We start from the raw sequence: 21,836 nt of genomic DNA on the forward strand, positions 1-21,836 counted from the left end.
CGTGATTTCTTTCTATTTCTAAAACAGAACAAAACTCAGAAGGACGAGGGAGGACGGTGACAGCCGAGCCTGGGCTCTTCCTTGTTCACAGTGAATTTGGGGTGACGTAGGGATGGGGGAATCCCGCGCTCCCCCCGGGAGGTTTTCATTAAGAAAAAACAAACAATCAAACAAAAATCCCCAAAAACCCAAACACTTTGGCCTTGTTTGATCTCCCCTGCAAAGAAGCTTGCCCGCACCTGATTCAAAGCCCCAAAGCACAGTTTCGGGAAAGACAAAGAAAACCCCTTCCCTAGGGACAGCAGGGAGAAGAACAAAGAACCTCCTTGCTTAAAAATAAGGGCGAAGCCCCTTTCTCCGCGTCAGTGCCGCGGACGGGCTCTAAGGGCAGCCTGCGGGTACTCAACCGCGGCCCTGGCCGCGCTCACGTGCTCGTCTTGGCAGTGGCAACCTCGCGGCACGAGGTTTGGGCTCTCTGGGTGGTATTAGACCTCGTGAGATGCTACCGTAAATCAGAGCCTCCCCCGCCGAGCCGAAGCGGAGAGAGCGGGTTCTCCGTGACGGCTATGCCGGCTCTGAGCCCGAGGGGTCGTTGGGAGAACGGGGGAGAGGCGATTAGTTCCCTGAACGCTCCGTAGGGATCTGCCATCCCTGCTTGCCTTCCAAAAGGGAATCCACTCTCCAAACCAAAGGGGAGATCAGGAGATCAGCACTGCAGGTTCTCAGGACTGGATCGAACCCTTCCTCGCTACGAAGGGCCGGCTAAGGGGGACGGGAGAGGGCAGAGGAGAGCAGCGCTCGGGGTCAGCCCTGGTGCCGAGGGAGCAGGGCAATGGCACTTCACTCGGAGAAGATTGAAAAAAAGAAGAAGAAAAAAAAAAAAGCCACACATTATTTGGAAGAATCGGGTTGGAGGCGAGCGCTTCTGGGGGCCGCGTCCCCCGCCGGCCCCCTTACTCTATCAGTTCCACGTAATTGGCAGGGAACATGCCGAAGTGGCCGTCGGGACCGTAACCACGCCACCAGCCTTCGTCAATCATCTCGATGTTGGTGATGATGTTCTCCGGATCGAACGAGATCTCCGTGTCATCAGCTGAAAGGGGACAGAGAGAAGGAGAAGGGAGGGCGTCAAAAGCTGCCCGAGCGCCCCAGCACTGCTGGAGACTCTCCCAACACACTGCCCTCCTCCAGGGACATCTTTGTGCCAGGTACATAACTCTCCCAGCCAGGGAGGAAAGGGGTCTAAGACATTCTTGGTTTTCCAGTTTGGCCAACTTCCCTCGGGCTGCGTCCCACCGGAGCCTTCTGCCTCTTGATAGCCATTTTTTGCAGCAGATCGGCATTTTTAAGGCAAGAGGAAACAACGGCAATTCAGATCCGCCACCGCTGTAAAATGCCATGGGTCCGGAAAATTAAAGGACGTGAAGATTTGGGCAAAACAGCCTCAGAGGCAGAAGGGCAGGAGGCAGAGTAGGGAAGCAAGAAAGGGATTTTAGGGAGCAGAAGGGAAGACATCGGACTCCTTCGCTTGCTTCTGCAGCGGAGCAGATGCCCTACGTAACAGCCTGCTGCGGGCTCGCCCAGCGTGAGGGGCAACGCGTTTTAATTTGGTCCATCTCTATAGCTGGGTCTAGCTGTCGTGAACAGACTGGGTCTAGCAAATACACCCACACCGACCCCGGTTCACAGGGAAAACCAAAGCTCTGTAGCTCATACCAGCTTGATAGTCATAGAGCGCCCGAGCGCACAGCCCCTTCCCCGTCAGGTCCGGCGTCTGCTGGTACTCAACAGGGTATTCGTATTTGGCATCGTCGACTTGTTCCTTGAGGAAGGAGAGAGGCACAAAGGGTGTTCATAGGGTGAACGACGCTGGGCCACCCAGCTCGCGCTTTGTTAGCCAAAACAAGGGTCTGTGGGTTGGGGAATCGCCCCACAAACCCACCGGGGACTGGGTAGGTAGCGGGGAAGTAGCACCAAACTGTTGCAACAAGATGAGGCAGAGCTCATCTTGCAAACCTCGGGGGAGAGCTCTGCAGGCATGTTCTGAACCCTCCGCTGCAAACGCTGACTGTCACAGCTGAGGTGCACGTCCCACATCAGCACTAGCGACTCAGCCCTGAAAAATCAGCCCCCCCGAGCCTTGGAGAACTGCGCGCATCAGATCCCAAACGCCCCAGCAGAATAAAAATGCCGGCTCTAGGAAGGCCATTACACGTGTCCAACAAAACGCCGCTGCCAGACGATGGAGGCGATGAACGCTTTAACTTAACAACTGCATCTCGCTGAAGAGCTGAGACACGAACACTCAAGTGAGCAACAAGAGGAAGTGTGGCACGGCGGAGACAGCCAGATACCGACCACCGTAACGGAGGTGGGGGCTGAGAGCGCTCCGGTTTTGCTCACAAACTTGCAGCAATTTGGCGGTGCCTCCTGCCTGGCAGCCAGCAACTGCTGCTTGGAGAGCAGGCGAGCGCGTTTGGACAAAATGGTGAAACGCCAGCATGAGGCACCGCTCCCTGCTAACCCCTCCTTGGCAAAACTCAGCAGGACGAACTTTTCCATGTCACCACAACCAGAAGAACCTTCAACCAGAACCAGACAACCCTTCAGGAAGCTGATACATATCCTCTGGGATTTTAACTGCAGACAGTGGTTCATTACCCCACTTTGAAGCCTCTTTCCTGTTTAAGCTGGACAAGCTCCAAATCCAGTTTTCCAAGCAACCCACACTAGATTACTGATGTGACTGCAAGGCTACTTATTTCCCTACCAACCCTATCTCCTAGTTGTGCAAAGAAAATCCAGGCCTGCTTCAGCCTCTCCAAGAAAGGCATTAATACCGCGTGACAGAGAGATCCCAAAGGGATTCTCTTGAGGCATCCTTCCAGTGCAAAACACCTCACTTGTTACTATTTTGCGACCTAAGCTGCTTTAAAATTGGCTGATTTTTTACCTCTGTTTTGCCCAGAAAGGCTTATGGCTTATGCAATTGTTCACTCGACCTCCTGTTCCTTTTGAACCAGCTGGACACTTTCAGATAAATTCAACAACTAGAGAATTAAGGCTGTTGGAAATGTTTACAGTTTTGTGGAGAGGGAAAAAAAGGGCAGCTGAATAGAGGACAGAAAACCAAATGGCTACCACATCCCCAAGAGAAATACTGCAGCATGAGACAAGCCCGTTATTAGGCACTGGAGAATCTGACAGCGCACGCTGAGAACAGCTAGGCTTTTTAGGCTCTGCTGTTTGTGGACGTGCCTGTTTGGAGCAGAAACTGCTTTGGCAAACATGCTCAAAGAGATTCTCCGCTCTTTACCCCTCCTCAAGGGCTCCAAGGAAACGTGCAGTAAAATCAGCCTAAGAAACCACACGGTTTAGATAACAGGATCGATAACAGGAGCTCAGCGTCAGCGGCTCTGGCTGTCACCATCAGGAAGCGATGCAACAGCCTCCCCTCGCCACACTCACGCACACCACAGTCGCAGCCCGAGCAGCTGGCTCCAGCCTGTGAATTCTGGGTTGGGTTTTTTCCTCCCTTTTTTTTTTTTTTTTGATTTGGTTTCCTACTGATTTTAGCACACGTAACTCGGCTCTGAGCACCAGTCAGAGGCTACATCTGCACCCAGAGAGATGAGATGCTTATACGAGGGTTCAAGACTTTATATAGAGTCCTAAAAGATAAAGTCATGCTTTATCTTTTATCTTATCGTGCTTTATCTCTATCTAAAAAGAGATAAAGTCATGCTCCTTCGCACAAGGATCCCAGTGAGATCTCAGGTGCCCTTTTCACACCCAGGGCCCCGTAACCTCCCCTGCGTAACACCACCAACCTGGGGGGGTTCTTCATAGATGGCCGACTGGTCAGGCGGTTCCTCGTACAGGTCTGCCTCTTCCGCGCGGGAAACTGGCACGCTTGAACCATACCCATCGTCTTGCCCTGAGAAGAAACACGCAGTTATCTCACAAGGGCGAATCTGTCACCAAAACCTCACACTGTCTCCTGAGTCCTCCCCACCAGGCTGAAGAGCCACCAAACTTCTTGCATGAGCTGGACGTTCATGACGCACCACCTGGGTCTCCTGCCCTGCAGAGGGGATGGGTTCATCAAGCGCAAACATGGAGACGGAGAGAGCACGGATTTAGGGAAAGATAAAAAGGACGAAGGAGAGATCCAGGATCTCCAAGGGGAAAGGGAATACGTTTGTTCAAGATTAACCTATGAACCAGTTTTTTTTTTTTCTAACAAGTAATCCTCCCTGTCCCAAAACACAGAAGACTAACGAACCAAGCTGGGACTCTGCTGCTTTGTGGCGAGCATCAAACCTGATGGAGAAGGATTGGCTCTATCCCTTCTGCCTCCCAGAGTCCCTGGGCAAGAGCAGCATCTAGCGGTGACTGCAATCCAAGGACAGCCGGAGCTCAGCAGTCCCTTGATTTGTCCCTGTGACCTAGTGGCCGGGAGTGGTGGTGGGGAGCACAACTGAGAAAGCAGTATCCAGCCAGCCTGAAACAACACTGGGTTTGTTTCACCAAAGGAAATTTGTTTCAGGCTGAAATATTTTGCTGAAGCAACCAAGCAGAGGGGTTTAGGTCTTTGGTTTTTAACCAAGAACATTTTGACTCATTTGGGAAACAGGAAAAAGAGAGTTTGGAGAGGCCTCCTGCCTGCTCCCACCTGCCCGAAGCAAAGCTCCAGAGCTGCCTTAGGACAGAGGGAAGCCAGCAGCCCGCCTAGCTGGGGACAAGCTGGGGACATTAAACCACACAGCCCTTCTAGAAGAAGAGGGACCCGCAGACCAGGCCTGCTCAGGCACTCTGCCTGCATGTGACCCATGGCGTGGTAGGAGACCCTCTGGATACAACCAACCCTTCTCCAGACTTGCTCTGCACGTCCAAACCACCAGAGATGCTCGAAAGGGGACATGACATCCCACCACGTGTAGAGAAAGCTCTTTGCAGCCTTGCTGCCACACAAACCCCGTGATCCTTCCAGCCCTCTTAGCACCCCAGCCCTGCTAGAGAGGGCAGCAACGCCCAGGTAGATGGAGCAGGCTGGGGCGCAGCACCCACTTGCAGCCCTTGGAGCTGTGCGCCCTGTATGAAGAACACATGAAAATCCTCTGGCCTCTACTGCAGCGGTTAAACTCAACCCCAACTACCTGCCCAAAACCAAATACAACTGCTAGAGCTGACTGCTGCAACTGCGCTCTGCTGTCCAGAAGGAAATCACTGCTTGGGGCTAAAAAGCTTCCTTTGCTGGGTCTTGAAGACATTTTGGAAAGGGCCTGAACTTCAAAACTTTGTCCTTTGGTTCTGCAGCGAGAGCTCTGGACAGAGGCTTTGAGGGTGCACACGGTCCATAGGGCTGAATTTCATCATTTCAGCCAGGAGATGTCCTCATCCCCTTGGCTGCAGCATCTCCTAGTCAGTCCAAGAAGGAAATGAAGGGACCTCTCCACCAGGCAGCAATAACACACCTCATTTTCCAGTTTCGGGGTCACATTTAGACCTTACTGGCCCCTCCGGCACGAGACAAAGCATGCAGAGTCTCTGGCCTAAACGAGATTTGTCATGCAAAGACAGGGAAGGAACGGAAAGTCCCAGAGTGGCCTTAATATTTCCAGGTCCTATTTGAAGAGGCAAAGCGACAAGCTTTCTGTAAGCGAGGAAGCAAAGCAACACACCTGATGCAGGTACCGGAGAGGTTGGAGGCGTCTCCCGAGCAGAGGGGTGGGCGAAGGAGGGCGAAGGAGTGTCCCGCGCAGCCGATGAGACAGGAGAGGCAGGAGGTGGCACAGAGTTGATCTCCTTCTGAAGGAAGGGGCTGCGCAGCTTGCCTGGGAAGGAAGTCAAACAGGCTAAATGGGCGAGGGTCAAACGGCTCTCAGATTTTGGTTTGCAAGGGCATGCCGCAAGCGCTTCTCCGCTGGGCGCGTGAGGCTCGGCCGCTCGTGCCCTAGCCACACGGCTGCTCGTTATACAGTTTTGTCACCCGGTACCAGGGCACAACTCCAGGGTTACAGCCTGGCACCATCCATCACAGACATCCGTGAAGCTGCGGCCGTCCTAGGTGAGAAACACCCGAAAGAAGGGCATTTAGGGAGCCTCTCTCTGTGCCCCTCACGCAGGGCGCACACCGAGGTCTTGGGCGACACGTTTCTCCCCACGGGAACCCCTCGCAGCTCAGCGAAACGGTCCGCAGAGAGAACGGGCAGCCGCGTTTGCTATCTTCCCCGCCGGCTGCAGCAGCGCTGGGCGCACGGGGCTGTCTCGCAGAAGCCGCATCGAAGTCTGCTGCAGAGACCTCCGCGTCTCTGACTCCCAGCCCTTTCCCGAGACTGCGATTCCCCAGCTGACAGCCTCAGCCAGGAGCTGGCCCCGCTGCCCGGCCCGCACGCCGAGCGAGGCACGGCTCCTGCCCGATGGCAGCGATCAGAGACCGTCACACCCAGGCAGCGGGGACCGATGAGCGCTGCCCTTTCCGCGATGGAAACGAACAGCTTTTTTTTTTTTTGCCTGCTCCTGGTGTGAAACTTCCTCGCTTTTAAGGGAGAAAACTGCCAAAGCCCAAATTGCTCACCCGGGAGCCTGCCGCGACCCTGCACCCAGGGCATCGGCAGAGCGTGCCCCCAGGACACCCCAGCTGCACCATCGCAGGGAGCAGCAGGCAAAAGTCACTGCGTCCATCCCCAAAGGGTGTTGTTGGGTGCTTTTTCCCTGAAGCTCCCGCTGCTCAGTTATCCTCCCAGCACGATTTTCCAGCTCTAATCCCAGCTCTGGAAAACAAGTCTGTCTACTGGTCACAGCACTAGCTTCAGCCGAGCAAAAGAGAAGTAATTTGGGGGAGAAAGAGTAGCTCAAAGGACACCACCACCCAGCTCCCCCGCCTGTCGCTCTCCGGGCAGTCAGAAGCGATTTTCGCAGCACCCTGAATTTCACAGACGTTAGGCCTGGGAGGGGAAGGAGGCGAATTCACTGCTGCCAGCCTTTTAAGTCAATGTACTTTCCTTTGGCAGAAGGTTTCATTTTGCTGTTATCTAACCCATCAATTGCCTCTAAACGCAAACAAAAACAGAACAGATTTATAAGACAAGCCCTACCCCAGCGCGCAGCAGTGAAGGAGCAATCAGCAGCTCCCTAAGACTCATCAGCCCAGATTTAGCCCATGGGTTTTATCAGTAACAGCGCATTTGTCTTCCTTTGCTCAGCACAATCCAGCGCAAAACATCACACACACGAACACAAAGCAGGGAAATCCAGAGCGGTTTCTCACCCTCAGAAAATCACCCTTCCCCAGTGGTATTTAAATAGCAAGAAAGACATAATCCCAGCATCTCCTCTGAAGAACATACGCCATTTCATCCGGCCCCACTGATGGCTTGTCTACACAAGAAAGTTCATTTGAAGCCCTATCGCAAAATAAAAAATGCTTGTTCTTAATTATTAATTCAAGCTACTTTTAAGGAGGTTAAGCTAACTGAGAAGGAGCTACGCATTCAGGTGTATCACGTGTTCTCAGCAACTTCCTTGACTACAGTTTCAGCTTCAGTTTTCACAGCTTCCTGGTTTTGTATCTGAAATGTCACGCTGGTCTTCCTCTAAAGGGATGCAGACCTGCTTGGTTCAAATCCCCGGGCAAGAAGAAAAAGCGAAATTTATGGCAGCCGGGAAAGATTATGACAGCGGTCCCTTTCCGGCTTTATAAAAATAACTATAAATTAAATATATTTAATTTTCATTTAAAAATAAGAAAAAAATTTAAGCTTCAAGGAGTGGAGTCCAAGCATGGTAAACGTCAATCTTGGCTCTTAAAATCTCACGCAGTCCACAAGGGAAGAAAAGAGCCAAACGCCTGGCAAACCTGGCATTAGACGTTGCTCTGCCGACAGCACAGAGGACGACGTGTGATGAGAGCTATCAGTGCTCAGCTGAAACCGTGACACTGATGGGTAACACACCCATCCCAAACACGTGCTGATAAAACCCCTACATCAGCCCACCCCCAGCAGCACTCTCTGTGCACAGATTTACAGGGTGTGGAGACGTGTCTCCCCTGCAGGGAACGGGAGCTGCCTCACAGCTTATCTCACAGGCGGCACAGCTCTCGCTATCAATGTTTCAGCCCTGCTTCCTACCTGGCTGGGAAGCCGTCACCACGTCCGCAGGCGCAGACCTCTCTCTCTGCTTGAAGATGTCCCGGGGGTTCACTGACCTCTGCGCTATCAGCGACGCAGCCTCCTGCGAAGAGGAAAAGCGCGCAGGCGCCCAGGTCAACCCGAGCTATGTACTCCAGCGAAGGCTGGAAAAGCTGGAAGGGGACCGTCGTTCCCGCCACCCGGCCCTGCGGCGCTGGGCCGCGTGTGCGTCTCAGCGTGGCTGCCCCCAAATTCATCCCGCGCCTTACAGTGGCCCCTTCTAGACTAAAGGAAACCAACGCGGCTCCCGGCATTCCTTAACGCTCACCGCGAACCTTGCTGAAGCCACTGCCAAGGCAGCAGATCGGAGGTTAGGAACAGCATCCCCTACCCCTGCGTAAAGCAGAGAGCCGAGCCGACGCGGCCAGCAGCCACGGGGCAAAGCACTCGAGCTCCTTGCAACGTACCTGGGCTTTCTCCACAGATTCGCTTCTCTTGAAGCCCTTCCGCTGCCTGGCCTCGTACTCCTCCGCTTGCTCCTTCTGTGGCACAAGAGAGGGTCTGTTACACCCTCCGCAAGCACAAGGGCAACCCCCTCCTTCTCCATCCATCCCCCAAGGCCAGAGAAATGGGAACAAGGAAGAGAAATAGTGATGGCAGGTAAATAGGAAGCATTCAGAAGGGACACGCAGGAGGTTTGCTGGGTTGGGCTTAGGATTATGGCTTGGTTTCCCCCAATATCCCTGGGCTCTTCACCTGATGGCCCCGAAGCCAAGCAGGTGAAAGGCAGCAGAGTTTTAAACTTGCTGCAGCCAGCGGTTTCCCCAGAGACTGTGGCTGGACTAGTTGTCAGCTGCAGGACAGCCCCCCGCCTGCCCTGCAAAGCGGGGAGCACGGAGACACGCCGCCAGCGCAAGTGGGGATTGAGCGCGAGACCTAGGGGAGCAGCGCGTGGCACCTGACTCCCGCGCCCATGGCTCACATCTCAACTCACAGAGGTATAAACCAGCTGCTTTATCCTTTGCCTGCCTCTGCCGCCAACGCGGTCCGCACCGCGGGACCCTGAAACCCTCTCTGGCGGGAGAGCTCAGCTCCTCTCCATCGCGGGGGACGTGTAAAAAGCCTCGCCAAATGGGACAACACTGAACCTCACCCATTGCTGTTGCTCCTTGTCCCTGTTCTCTGCTTCCTGCTGCTGCTGGAATCTCCTGAGGTGACAAAAGACAAACCGCGGTTAACCAACAGGCAGGGCGAGCGGCTCGCTCTGCTTGGGGGGCTGCTCTGGGATCTCGCCACCGCTACAGCTACACGGGGAAGACCAACCTCCCTCCTCCTCCTGGAGCCAGCTAGCGAGGAAGGACATTCCCTCTCGCATCAGGACCAGGAGATGGGCCAGCTCACCAAAGGCAATCCCCCTCTCTTTGCACAGGAGGGATCAGCGAGGAGAGAGCAGCAGGAGCTGCTTTCCACTACTTCGAGAGAGGAGGAATTGAGCCAGGGAAGTTTCTTCCTTCAGGGGTATGGAAAAGAACATCCGGCATAGAGGGGCCAGGCTGGACTTCCCCATCAGTTCTCAAAACAGGAAGGCAGTGCCCATTCCTGCTCGGAGGAGTGACCTCTACAACCTAACAAGGCTCCCTCGGACCCCGCCAGGGTTGGAGAGGAAGGAAATAAGCAGACAGAGCACAATGCTTGTCTCCGCATGAGCCTCCTGCATTCTGCAGGGTGCAGAGCCTTCCACCAGCCAGCCCCGGCCTCTGGCACGCCATGAATGGTGGCCACGGCGGGGTTCGATGCCATCTTTCGGAAGCACCCTGCAAAGGGAGGACTTGATCCTGGGCATAGGATCCAAGGGAGCAGGCTGGGAGACCCACAGGTGAGGTCGGACAAGCACCCGAGCTTGTCTGCAGTTCAGCCAGGGAAAAGATACTCTCTCCATCTGAGGAGCTTGCTGGAGAAAACCCAGCCAGAACAGCTCACAGGCGCGTGAGACCAGTGGTCCCACCAGGCCAAACCTCAACCGCAACTCCAGAAAGACTAATGAATGCTAACGCAACTTGTTTTTATGCCGCCCTCACGTAGGACCAGGCTGACGTTCTGGTTGTACAGCACATCAGGTACTATCAAGAGGATCGGATCTGTGGCTTGAGGGTGCTGGAAGGCAGCGTGCTGTGGAGGCAAACAGGCTGAGCGTGCCTCAGTGCAAGTCAAGGCTGGTCCCCTAAACAGCTGCTACTTTAAAGGAGTTTTCCTGGAATTGCAGTGATTGCACCAGTAGGAAACGCACCTGAGAAACTAGCCAAAAGCCAGAGCCACCGCACGGTGTGCAGACACGATCCGCCACTCCCTACGGCACCGGGGAACAACCCCTCCACTGGCAGCACAGAGGCTGGAGCAGGGAGAGCGGCTCAAAAGAGATGCTGAGAACGGGACCGCAAGGACTGCCAGCCCTGCCGGTGCACAGCACCGGTGAGAGCAAAGCCGCGAGATCCCAGAGAGCAGGACGGGCTCCGGGCATCGCTACTAACACTCGTCAGCGCCAGGGACTCACTTCTGGGCTTCGATTTCACTGGATCTCTCTTTATATCTCTGTTCACGCCCAGCTGCTTCCTGCAGCTCCCGCTCTCGACGCTCTCTTTCTAGCCTCTGACGCTCCTCTTCTGCTCTCCTCTTCTCCTCCAGCCGGCGGTTTTCCTCGTCTTTCTAAGGGGAGACAGGCATCGAGTAGCGGTTTTAATGCTGCCAGCTTTGAGAAATCCCCACGGCTATGGGGATCCCACGCTATGCTCTGCCACCTGGCAGCACGGCAGATCTACTGGCAACTCCTGAGGAGCGTGGCACCCTTAGCACCTTGCTGCTGCTTCATAAAACAACCCCCAGGTTCTGTTAGCCCCGATCCCAGCCTTGGCAGCCCATAATCCTTCAGACCCAGGGCAGGATCAGGTTGAGGACAGGCCCCCCGAAGATGCCAGCGTGCTGGCCACTGCAACTAGAGCGCTTTCAGGGTTGCAGCTTGTGGCTCCCCTGCTGCCCTCTGCCAGGGATTACCTCCCCGCAGAGCTTCAGTAGGAGGAAACACGTGCCCTCAGCTCCTCTGATGCTGCACTTCCCCATCTGATGAACCACCTTTCCGAGGAAGACCATAAAAGCACTTCTTGAAACTGCTCGCACCAGGGCTTTGCCTCTTCTTCAGCCGGCTAAGGGCAGGTTTGTTCACTATCGCTAAACTAGCTTAAAACCCCTGCAGAACCCAATCTGAATGGGAAGCAAATACAGAGCTGACTTGCCCTGTTGCTCAGGCCTTGGGGAGACACATTCAGAGGGGTCAAAAATCAGGCCCTCACTCAAATGGGGACACAGAGTTTGACATCCCCTGGGAGGTGGTCTGCAGCACAGCCCTCTCCCCCTACGCCTGTCCAACAGCACTGTGCCAAACTAACACGAGATAAAAAGCATCTCAAGCCAGCTGAGTGTTATCTGAGTAAGAAGAGAGCAGGGAGGCTCTTTGACAGCTTATTTCTGTCGAAAGTCCCTCTAAATCTACCCGCTTGACACCTCCAGGAAGCTCCAGAGAGTGCCGGCTCCGGGTTCAGCAGCTCTGCTTCCCAAGAAACGTCAGCCCACCGGCAAACACGACCTGCCACAGCAGCCGCATCCCACTGCAACCAAGAACTACCCCACCACTGAGTGGGGATGCAAAGCCAGAACGGTCACTGCCGGCCCAGCCACGCTGGAGACCTGAGGCCGCAAGAAGAGAGAGACTGGGAACCTCAGGCCTGGAAGGAGAACTGCTTTCAGCAAGTTCCTGTTACGTTGTTTAAAGCAGCCTCCTCTCTAGGGAGAGAAACAGCTTCTTGTTCCCAGGAGCTGGAAGCACTTGGGAGTGAGCCAGAAGAGCCCGGGCCCAGAGAGGGAAGAGGCAGAAAGAGCGAGAGAAATCTCCAGCTAAATCCAAACACCTTGTCTTACTCACACCTTGCCACTGAAGAGAAGTTGCGGCACTCACCTCAGCTTTAGCCCAGAAATTGTCTTTATTGACTCTCTTGATTTCAGACATTGCATTTGTCTTCTGATAGACAGAGCCCTGGAGGGAGGCAGAAAAAGGCACGTGTGAGAGCGAATCACTGGGTAATCTCAAGCCAGTTATCAAACTGCAGCCGGCTGGCAAGGCAGCCCTCTGCCTTTTGCGTTCCTCTGCAGAAATTTGTCCTCATAGCTTCCCGACAAAGTGACTACGGGACAGGCCAGAGCCTCTCCCCCTTTCCTGGGAGGGGGCATCCAGCCCTGGGGAGCCAAGAGCCTGCAGACTGCGTTGAACGCAGAAACGTGAGGTTGCCAGCACACTTTATAAAGGCAAAATGAGGCAGAACAAAGGCAAAAAGTGCCCAAATGGGAAAGACTGACAAATACTTACCGAAGGAGTACGGCTTTGCCCTGTGACAGGATCAATAGAAGAGATTTAGCAATGAAAGGAAAAGAGGCACTTTGAGATATAAAAATATAATTGCAAAATCAGCTCTCCCCCAGCACAGAGCTGAGATGCATAGCTTGGTCAGTGTTTGGCAGAGTCTGTGTCTTTTTTTAAGGTTGCTATAAATTGATGCTTTACCCCAGCCTTTAAAGAAAGACTGGCCAAAACCCAAAGATCTGCACGTTACCAAGAACAGGGACTTCCAAGCTCGGTTTCATCTCGCCTCAAGCAAAAATTAGGTTGCTAAAACGCTGAGGAGCCCAGGCCAGAGCAGCCAGCAAAGAAGTGATCAGGACATTTCAAAACCTGGCATTGCTGCACCAAAGCAAGGCAAGGAGCAGAACACAGGTCTCGCACAGCTTAGGTTTTCTCTCTGCCCGCATTTCAGAGTAGGGTCAAGTGAGTCAGAATTAGAGAGCGTGTGTAACTGAGTTTCTCCCTTGTACAGCTGAGAAACCTCATTTGTTTGGTGTGTTTGTGTTAAAAACCCCCTTCCTACAAAACATTTCCATGTTGACAGAAAGGAAGTTGCTGAGATCTCTGGCCAGCTCCACACTCGACACCACAGAACAAGGAGGAAGCCTCAGTTTTAGTCTGCAAGGAGGTCAAAACGCTGCTGCACCAACACTTCTTATTCCCCAACCCTTGCCTTCACCACAGCATGGCAGAGCCTCCAAACCTTACAGACACACGGTGATGTCAAATGCTGGAGCTTTTGCATCACTAAATTCAGCCTGAACAGAACAGGAGGGATCAGCCCTGCTTAGGAAATGGTAGAGGCTAGGAAGAGAGCTTAGGCTTTCCGTTTTTCATAACCCTCTGCGCTGCGAGGACACTTCATCTCTGTCCAGGTGCAGGAGCACTCCCACCATCTCATGGCATGCTCAGCTCAATTCTCCTGCTCTGATTCGCTCTGGAAGGAGCCAGAGAAAAAAAATGGCCCTGGGCAAAATTAGTAGGGCTTCTGCTGCCACGTCAAAGTACATGAAGCCCTTTCCATCCCATTACTGCGGGGTCAGGGCTGTCCCAGGTACTGCCTGCCCCTACTGAATGCTGCAGGCAGTGCTCCCACGCTCTGAGCCCAGCGGGACCTAGAAAGCTCCCAGGAAATGAACTCACCACTGGAGCTTGAGGGCCCGAATCCTGGAACTTGCTGGTTTCTTTGTGGAAGTTGTAATTTGCCCCAGAAGCCTTGGCAACCTTCTCCATGATGAGTTCAGGCTCCACGTCCTCCTCGGCACGAGCGTTTATGGTCACATGAGCCCCCTGAGCACAGAGAAAGCCAACACAAGGAGGAGAGGTGACTCGAGAGGCCACTGAATCCATGATTATGACTTTGCCAGGTCCCAGCTATGTTCCTGGAGGTCCTGAACGAAGGAAAAGGGTTTAAGTGACAAAGGGAGGTCACCAGTCACAGCCAGCTCTAACATCGCTACTCAACCAAGCTACAAGCTACGTGGAGGTAACTAACTTGGTTCCATTTGGAAAGACCAAAGGAAGGAAAGGTCTGGAAGAGACAGCGGTCTCTGTCACACCAGAGTCTTTATAGTGACAAGTCTTCACAATACCTCCTTCTCAGGCCACAGCAGCATTTCAGAGGTCATTGGAAATTGCAACCGCACTGTGGAAGAGGGGGGCAGATAATCCGATGCTGGAAAAGCAAAAGTTTAGAGGGAAAGAAACTCGTCTTGCCTTTTCTGAAGTCTCCTGAGCTATCTTTGACAGGAAGAGGTTTGCTTTGCAAATTAGCCTTTGAAACGCATACCTGGTCTAAACGAAACCTGGTGTCCGTCTGCAGCAATTGAAGCTACTGGATGTGGCAGGCCTCCTCGTGGCTGGCAGCTATATGGGGCTTATTGCCAGCAGCGTTTCAAGAGAAACGATAACACCTCCGTGACTTTTCTTTGCCCCTTTCCTGGTGGGAAAGACGCTAAAAGGCTGGGGCTACAGCTTTGGAGTATCTAATAAGACAGCCAGTGCTGAGGGCAGCATTCCCAAATCTCTCCTGGCCAAGATCCTGATCGAAAGCAAACGTCTTTGTGCCACTCTGAAGAGCAGCATAAACCATGCAGTGCGTCAGGCTCACTACGGCTTCGACCTCGTTCAGGGCCCACCCATTTGGGGAGGATGTAATGAAAAGACGAACAGACCTTTAAGAAGTTTGCTACAGTGCTGACATGGTTGGCGCAGGCTCCTTTTCTCACGTCATTCACGCCTTCGCCAGTCTGCAAAGAGAAATCATCAGGACCTCCTTATCGGAAAGTCCCATCCCAGACTATTTTTATAGCAGCAACACCTTGATCTAGGCCTGAGAAATGATCTCCACAGCCATCACGCTAACCAAGCGGAGGGCTCCAGAGAGGCCCACTGCTTGGAGCAAAGTTACGGCATAAGGCAGGACGCAGAGAATGGGATCCTATACTGGGGCTTGCAGCCTCCCTGGGCCGACACGCCATGGCCTGAACCTGCAAAGCTACCAGCTGCCTGCTGTTGCACGACAGCAGATCTGCAGCAAGCACTGCCCGGAGGGAGGTCGCAAGCCCCCTGCCCGGGGACGATGGCTGCACGACAAGAGAGCTCCAGGCTCCTGCTGATCTTCAACCGTTTCTTTCAACCTGTTCTAGACAGGTCCTTTCGGTCATTCATAGACCTCTAATATCAGACAGCAGCCACAGCAGCGGACACATTACATCCTCAGTCTTACAACTTGGTAGAGGGGATTTGACATGTTGGCTGCTGAGCGTTTGGCAACTACGATTCAAGAGAGACTCTCCTATGAAAGAAGAAGGTCTCTCCTCACTCACCCAGTTGACAAGGACGTATTTGGGCAGGCCGGAGTTGGGATCCTTCACCCTACAGAAGGCATACATCACCTTCCCACTGTTGAGCTCCTCCACCATCTCCTCCAAGCCACCATCTGCCCCAGGAGAGAAAGGAGAAGGGGGTGAAGCAAGCAGACGTAGCACTTGCCAACGCAGGAGAGCTTCAGGCAAGCACTGGGAAAGGGGACAAATCACAAGTTACTCGTCTCATGGCATCTCAAGGCAGCCAGTGTGGTGAAAACAGCCAAGCCTGCAAAGGTTGCAGCCTCCTGGCTGCTCGCTTACTAGAGATTATTGCTGTTGTGTGACCAGGCACGGGCACATCTGGATTTGTCCTATGCTAAAAGCACAACCAACCTATGCCAGACACCTCTTACCACGTGTTTTCCCCAGTCCTCCCATTATCTTCTCATTCGTGTGCGATCTGAGCGTCAGCGAGCTCTCACCCACGCCCCCATCCCTCTTTAGAGCAAGAGTTTCTCTTCTTCAAAAAAGACGCTGTCAGGACCTCGACTGCTACAAGCACACCTACGCATACTGAAACATCCCGGGTCCATAACAGCGAGTCAAGTGAAGAGATACAAAAGGAAAGAAGGTAGTCATGTGTTCCAGGCTAATTAGAGACGTTAATGCGCCGATCAAAGCCAGAGTAGACGGCTGTAAACTCTGCCCACAAGTTCTTACATGAAATCACACGGCAAGATCTTACAGTGAGCGCCTCCACCATGAGAAAAAAGCTCAATGGGAGTCCTGCTACTGATCTCAGCAGGATCAGCGACGTCTCAAGAAGCTGCAGAGGAACTAGCTACGCCCGAGAGCTGTCTTGTTCACAGCACACCTTATAAGGCCCACAGAGGCTGAGACGAGCGCTACTTCGTAAAACGGGAAGTTGACACGAAACAGAGACGCTGCACTGCGCTGGGGCAGTGCAAGTTCCCGCTCACCAACGGTATGAGTTAGTACCACTCCTGCCCTCGCGCTTTTCTCACTGCCCTTAAGCCCGCAGGGTCCTTCCAAGCAAAGCCTCATTGCAAGGAGGTCTCCTCCCAGCTACAAGCTTGGGGACAGAAAAAGAAAAACCTACCTCTGCACAGAGATGGAGTTTTGAAAGTCTCGGCGCAGAGGTTGAGCAAGATGGGCGAGTGCAAAGGCCCAGATGGAAAGTGCTACATTGCACCATTAACCACAGCATCACTCCCTCTAAAACCGTATGCCAAAAAAGCTAGCAGAAAAGGAGGAAAAACGCAAAAACATGTGCTCTCATTTCAAAAAAATTCCCACAAAGATTCCTCCTACAACACTGGTCTGTCTGACCCCTAAAAAAAACAGAAAACAAACTCTCGCTTGCCATCAAACACTGGTAGCAATTTCACGGTCGAGACTGTTTAGATCTGCACTGCAGCAGGACCAGAGATCTTTTTCTCCTCCACAATTAAATATTTACGCTTTGTCTCTAAATTTGGCACAGTGGTTTCCAAGCCCGAGCCCGACAGAAAAGCGTACGCCTGAAAGACTCGAGCTGGTCGGCCGATGGAAACCCTTGCTACGGAGGCAGGCTTTCCAAGGGCCCCAGGGCTACCCGCCAGCACGTTTGCCTGTTTGCTATGTCAATGTTTAACGGGGATTGTGGCTGGCACGGAAGGGTGGAGGGACATAAAGGGCAGTGCAGGGAGGAGCACAGCTCTGCAGAGACGTCAGGGCTCCAGGGAGACTGGCACCTACGGGTGGGTGTCCACAGGAGTTACGTACCGCCTGGATCACAAACTGAGCAGGTTTTCCCGCGAAAACCTAAGGTACTTTTGATTGGCGTACAAAACTCTCCAAGACAGGGAGCTAAGCGGTTAACACCTAACTTCCTGCGCGGTTCCTAAATTCAGATCGCCCTCTTCCACACATTTCTCCCTCCACGCTCTTCGACTACAGCAAACCTGCATTTCAATTCCACATCTAATCATCCGCAGCCATGCCTGCGTTCACAGGCCGTCCCGTCCTCGTCCTCGGCAGCCTTCGCGGTACGCCTCCCCGGCCCGGTTTGACAGCATCCTCCGCTGGACGCAAGGCCTAACGCAAAACCCCACGGCACGCCTGGCTTGCTCGACCCTGCGAAGCCGCATCGGTCCCAGAAACGCGTCACCTAGCTGCGGTCAGCCAGCAAAGCGCTCTCAAGGTGCCGAGCGCTTCGTGGGCTGCGAAAAACGCTTGCAAATTCAGAGAGGAAAGCAGCGAGGGAGCAGAGCTGAGGGATGCAAATCGAGAGAGCAAAGAAACCCGCCTGGATGCGTCCGTCGCCTTTTAACAGCTTTAGCTTCGCATTAAGAAGCATTTGTGTGCGAACCAGCAACCAGATGCAAAACGTCCCATAAAGCAGGGAACGAAAGGAAGAAAAGACGCTTTATCAGCAGCAAGTTAAAACTGCCAGCACGAGAGGCCGAGCTTTGAAGCGTCCTACAGCGCTTTTTTACGTCGCGTTACCCCTGCTTGCGGTCTCAAATACGTCAGGATCGAAAAGGGGAAGAAGGTCCAAGGGTTGAACGTAGCAGCCGCTGAAGAGAGGGAAACAACAGCACACGAAGGAGAGGAGAAGGAAGAACCGCGCGCGGCTCTCAACGCGCGCCCAGGGCTCTTCTCCCTTTTCCTACCGTGCGACCGTTCCCGTTTCCCCCCCCCCCCCCGCCCTCAAAAAAAAGGGCGCAAACCACCCCGCAGTCGCCCGCGCGGGCTCTCGCCCTCCGTCCCGCCGCCGAGGTGAGCCGGTACCGAAAACACCCTGCGTTCGGGAGCCGGGGCGAGGGAGGGAGCGCAGCTCCCCGTCGCTGGAGCTGTTCCAGGCGGACGCCGGACGCCACCAGAAGGGCCGAGAGCGGCGACGCCAGCCAGAGCGCGTGAGCTCGGCGAGGCAAGCCCTTCCCAAATCCAACCCGCGCCGCCGGGGCCGCCGGGGCCGCCGGCCTTCCCTCTCCGCCCCCCCCCCCCCCCCCAAAAAAAACCCACGCTCACCTCCCGAGCCAGCCACTCGCAGATCATTGCTGTTGCCTTCGTACGTAAACAGGGCCCTAAGATGAAAAAGCCGGAGGGGAGAGGTTTCGTCAAAGCGGTCGGCCCCTCTCGGAGGTCCTCGGGGCAGCGCCGCCCGCCAAGCCAGCCCGCTTCGGAGCCCCCCCGCCCCCCCGGGCCATACCCCGCGCAGCCCCCCAAGCCACGCGCCTCATCTCCCCTAAGCGCCCCCACCACCGCCCCCCCCGTCCCCCTAGGCCCCCCCCGCATCCCCGATCCCCCCTATATACCCCCTTATACAGCCCGCATCCCTCAAGATACCCCCCGACACCCCCACAACCCCCCCTCTCCCCTGTTCACCCAGCCGCAGACACCCCCTCGCCCCAAGCCTCCTAGAGCCCCCACATGACCCCCAACACCCTCAGACGCCTCAGCCCCCTACACCCCCACATCCCCCCACACCCCCATCTCTGATCCCCCTACACACCCCCCACCCCCCCACATCCCTCATCCCCCTACACCCCCGTATCCCCCCAACCCACATCCCCCCCACACCCCCACATCCCTCATCCCCCTACACCCCCGTATCCCCCCAACCCACATCCCCCCCACACCCCCACATCCCTCATCCCCCCTACACCCCCATATCCCCCCACCCCACATACCCCCCACACCCCCACATCCCTCATCCCCCCTACACCCCCGTATCCCCCCACCCCACATCCCCACATCCCTCATCCCCCCTACACCCCCATATCCCCCCACCCCACATCCCCCCTACACCCCCGTATCCCCCCACCCCACATCCCCCCCACACCCCCACATCCCTCATCCCCCTACACCCCCGTATCCCCCACCCCACATCCCCCCACATCCCCCCATCCCTCATCCCCCTACACCCCCATATCCCCCCACCCCACATCCCCACATCCCCACATCCCTCATCCCCCCTACACCCCCATATCCCCCCACCCCACATACCCCCCACACCCCCACATCCCTCATCCCCCTACACCCCCGTATCCCCCACCCCACATCCCCCCACATCCCCCCATCCCTCATCCCCCTACACCCCCATATCCCCCCACCCCACATCCCCACATCCCCACATCCCTCATCCCCCCTACACCCCCATATCCCCCCACCCCACATACCCCCCACACCCCCACATCCCTCATCCCCCCTACACCCCCGTATCCCCCCACCCCACATCCCCACATCCCTCATCCCCCCTACACCCCCATATCCCCCCACCCCACATCCCCCCTACACCCCCGTATCCCCCCACCCCACATCCCCCCCCACACCCCCACATCCCTCATCCCCCTACACCCCCGTATCCCCCCACCCCACATCCCCCCCCACAACCCCACATCCCTCATCCCCCCTACACCCCCATATCCCTCCACCCCACATCCCCCCCACACCCCTGTAACCTTCATCCCCCACCTACACTCCCCACATCCCCCCTAACACCCCTCCTCCCCCTACACCCCCACATCCCCCCCACATCCCTCCTCCCCCCACACCCTCACATCCCAACACCCCAGAACCCCCCACACCCCCACATCCCCCCACACCCCCACACCCTTCCTCCCCCCACACCCCCACATCCCCCCCACATCCCTCCTCCCCCCACACCCCCACATCCCTCCTCCCCACACCCCCTAACACCCCTCATCCCCCCTACACCCCCCATACCCCACATCCCTCCCCACACCCCCACATCCCTCCTCCCCCCACACCCCCCCATCCCCCCAACACCCCCACACCCCCCAACACCCCAGAACCCCCCTACATCCCCTCACATCCCCCCCACCCCCGATCCCCCCCACCCCAGGCCCCCCCCGCCCCAGAGGCCCCCCGCGGCCCCCCCGGCCCGGCCGGGCCCTCACCAGTCGGTGGGGCTGCCGGCCGCCACCACGCGCCCGTAGGCCTCCTGCAGCGCCGGCCCGTTCTTGCTGAGGTTCAGCGCCATGGCAGCGCCGCCGCTTCCGCCCCCGCCCGCCACCGGCACCGGCACCACCGCCCCCCGCCCCGCCCCCACGGGCCGCCCCGCCCCGCCCCCCGAGCCGCCCCGCCCCCGAGCCGCCCCGCCCCGCCCCCCTCCCCGCCCCCCTCGCCGCCCCGCCCCCTCACCGCCCCGCCCCGCCCCCACGAACCGCCCCGCCCCGCCGCCGCCCCGCCCACCACTCCGACCGTCACGCCCCCCGTCACGCCCCCCGTCACGCCCCCCCTCTCCCGCCTCCCGGCCGCCTCGCACCGCCACTGCCACCGCCGCCCCCTGCCAGCGCGGCCTCGGGGGACACCAGTGGGGCCCTGGGGACACCAGTGGGGCCCTGGGGACACCCTGCCCCAGCACGGCCCTGGGGACACCAGTGGGGCCCTGGGGACACCAGTGGGGCCCTGGGGACACCCTGCCCCAGCACGGCCCTGGGGACACCAGTGGGGCCCTGGGGACACCAGTGGGGCCCTGGGGACACCCTGCCCCAGCACGGCCCTGGGGACACCAGTGGGGCCCTGGGGACACCAGTGGGGCCCTGGGGACACCCTGCCCCAGCACGGCCCTGGGGACACCAGTGGGGCCCTGGGGACACCAGTGGGGCCCTGGGGACACCCTGCCCCAGCACGGCCCTGGGGACACCAGTGGGGCCCTGGGGACACCAGTGGGGCCCTGGGGACACCCTGCCCCAGCACGGCCCTGGGGACACCAGTGGGGCCTTGGGGACACCAGTGGGGCCCTGGGGACACCCTGCCCCAGCACGGCCCTGGGGACACCAGTGGGGCCTTGGGGACACCAGTGGGGCCCTGGGGACACCCTGCCCCAGCACGGCCCTGGGGACACCAGTGGGGCCTTGGGGACACCAGGGCGGCCTTGGGGACACCCTGCCCCAGCACGGCCCTGGGGACACCAGTGGGGCCCTGGGGACACCAGTGGGGCCTTGGGGACACCAGGGCGGCCTTGGGGACACCCTGCCCCAGCACGGCCCTGGGGACACCAGTGGGGCCCTGGGGACACCAGTGGGGCCTTGGGGATACCAGTGGGGCCCTGGGGACACCCTCTGCCCCAGCACGGCCCTGGGGACACCAGTGGGGCCCTGGGGACACCCTGCCACAGCATGGCCCTGGGGACACCAGTGGGGCCTTGGGGACACCCTGCCCCAGCACGGCCCTGGGGACACCAGTGGGGCCTTGGGGACACCAGTGGGGCCCTGGGGACACCAGTGCAGCTTTGGGGACACCAGTGGGGCCTTGGGGGCTCCAGCACAGCCTCGGGGACACCCTGTCCCAGTGCGGTGCAGGGGACCCCCCTCGCACACACCCTCACTCGGACCCCCCCCCCGCCCGGATGGCCCCCGCGTCCCCTGGGGACACCGACACCCCTTGGGGACACCCCAACCCCTCCCTCACCCC

At 56.9% G+C, this 21,836-nt stretch overlaps 1 protein-coding gene across 1 annotated transcript; it reads right to left on the minus strand.

Moving 5' to 3' along the window:
* Positions 1-52: 52 nt before the first annotated feature.
* On the minus strand, positions 53-20,486 carry DBNL (drebrin like). Its single transcript, XM_068920968.1, has 14 exons — positions 20,318-20,486; positions 18,426-18,481; positions 15,411-15,523; positions 14,757-14,831; positions 13,726-13,872; positions 12,142-12,219; positions 10,687-10,838; positions 9,289-9,343; positions 8,603-8,677; positions 8,136-8,238; positions 5,685-5,837; positions 3,831-3,937; positions 1,717-1,822; positions 53-1,093 (listed from the first exon to the last, which is right to left on the minus strand). The coding sequence occupies exons 1-14, from the start codon at positions 20,398-20,400 to the stop codon at positions 954-956; spliced, it is 1,443 nt and encodes a 480-aa protein (XP_068777069.1). The 5' UTR covers positions 20,401-20,486; the 3' UTR covers positions 53-953.
* Positions 20,487-21,836: the final 1,350 nt, after the last annotated feature.

This window comes from Struthio camelus, chromosome 27 (genome assembly GCF_040807025.1).
Source record: "Struthio camelus isolate bStrCam1 chromosome 27, bStrCam1.hap1, whole genome shotgun sequence".
Lineage (NCBI taxonomy): Eukaryota > Metazoa > Chordata > Aves > Struthioniformes > Struthionidae > Struthio > Struthio camelus.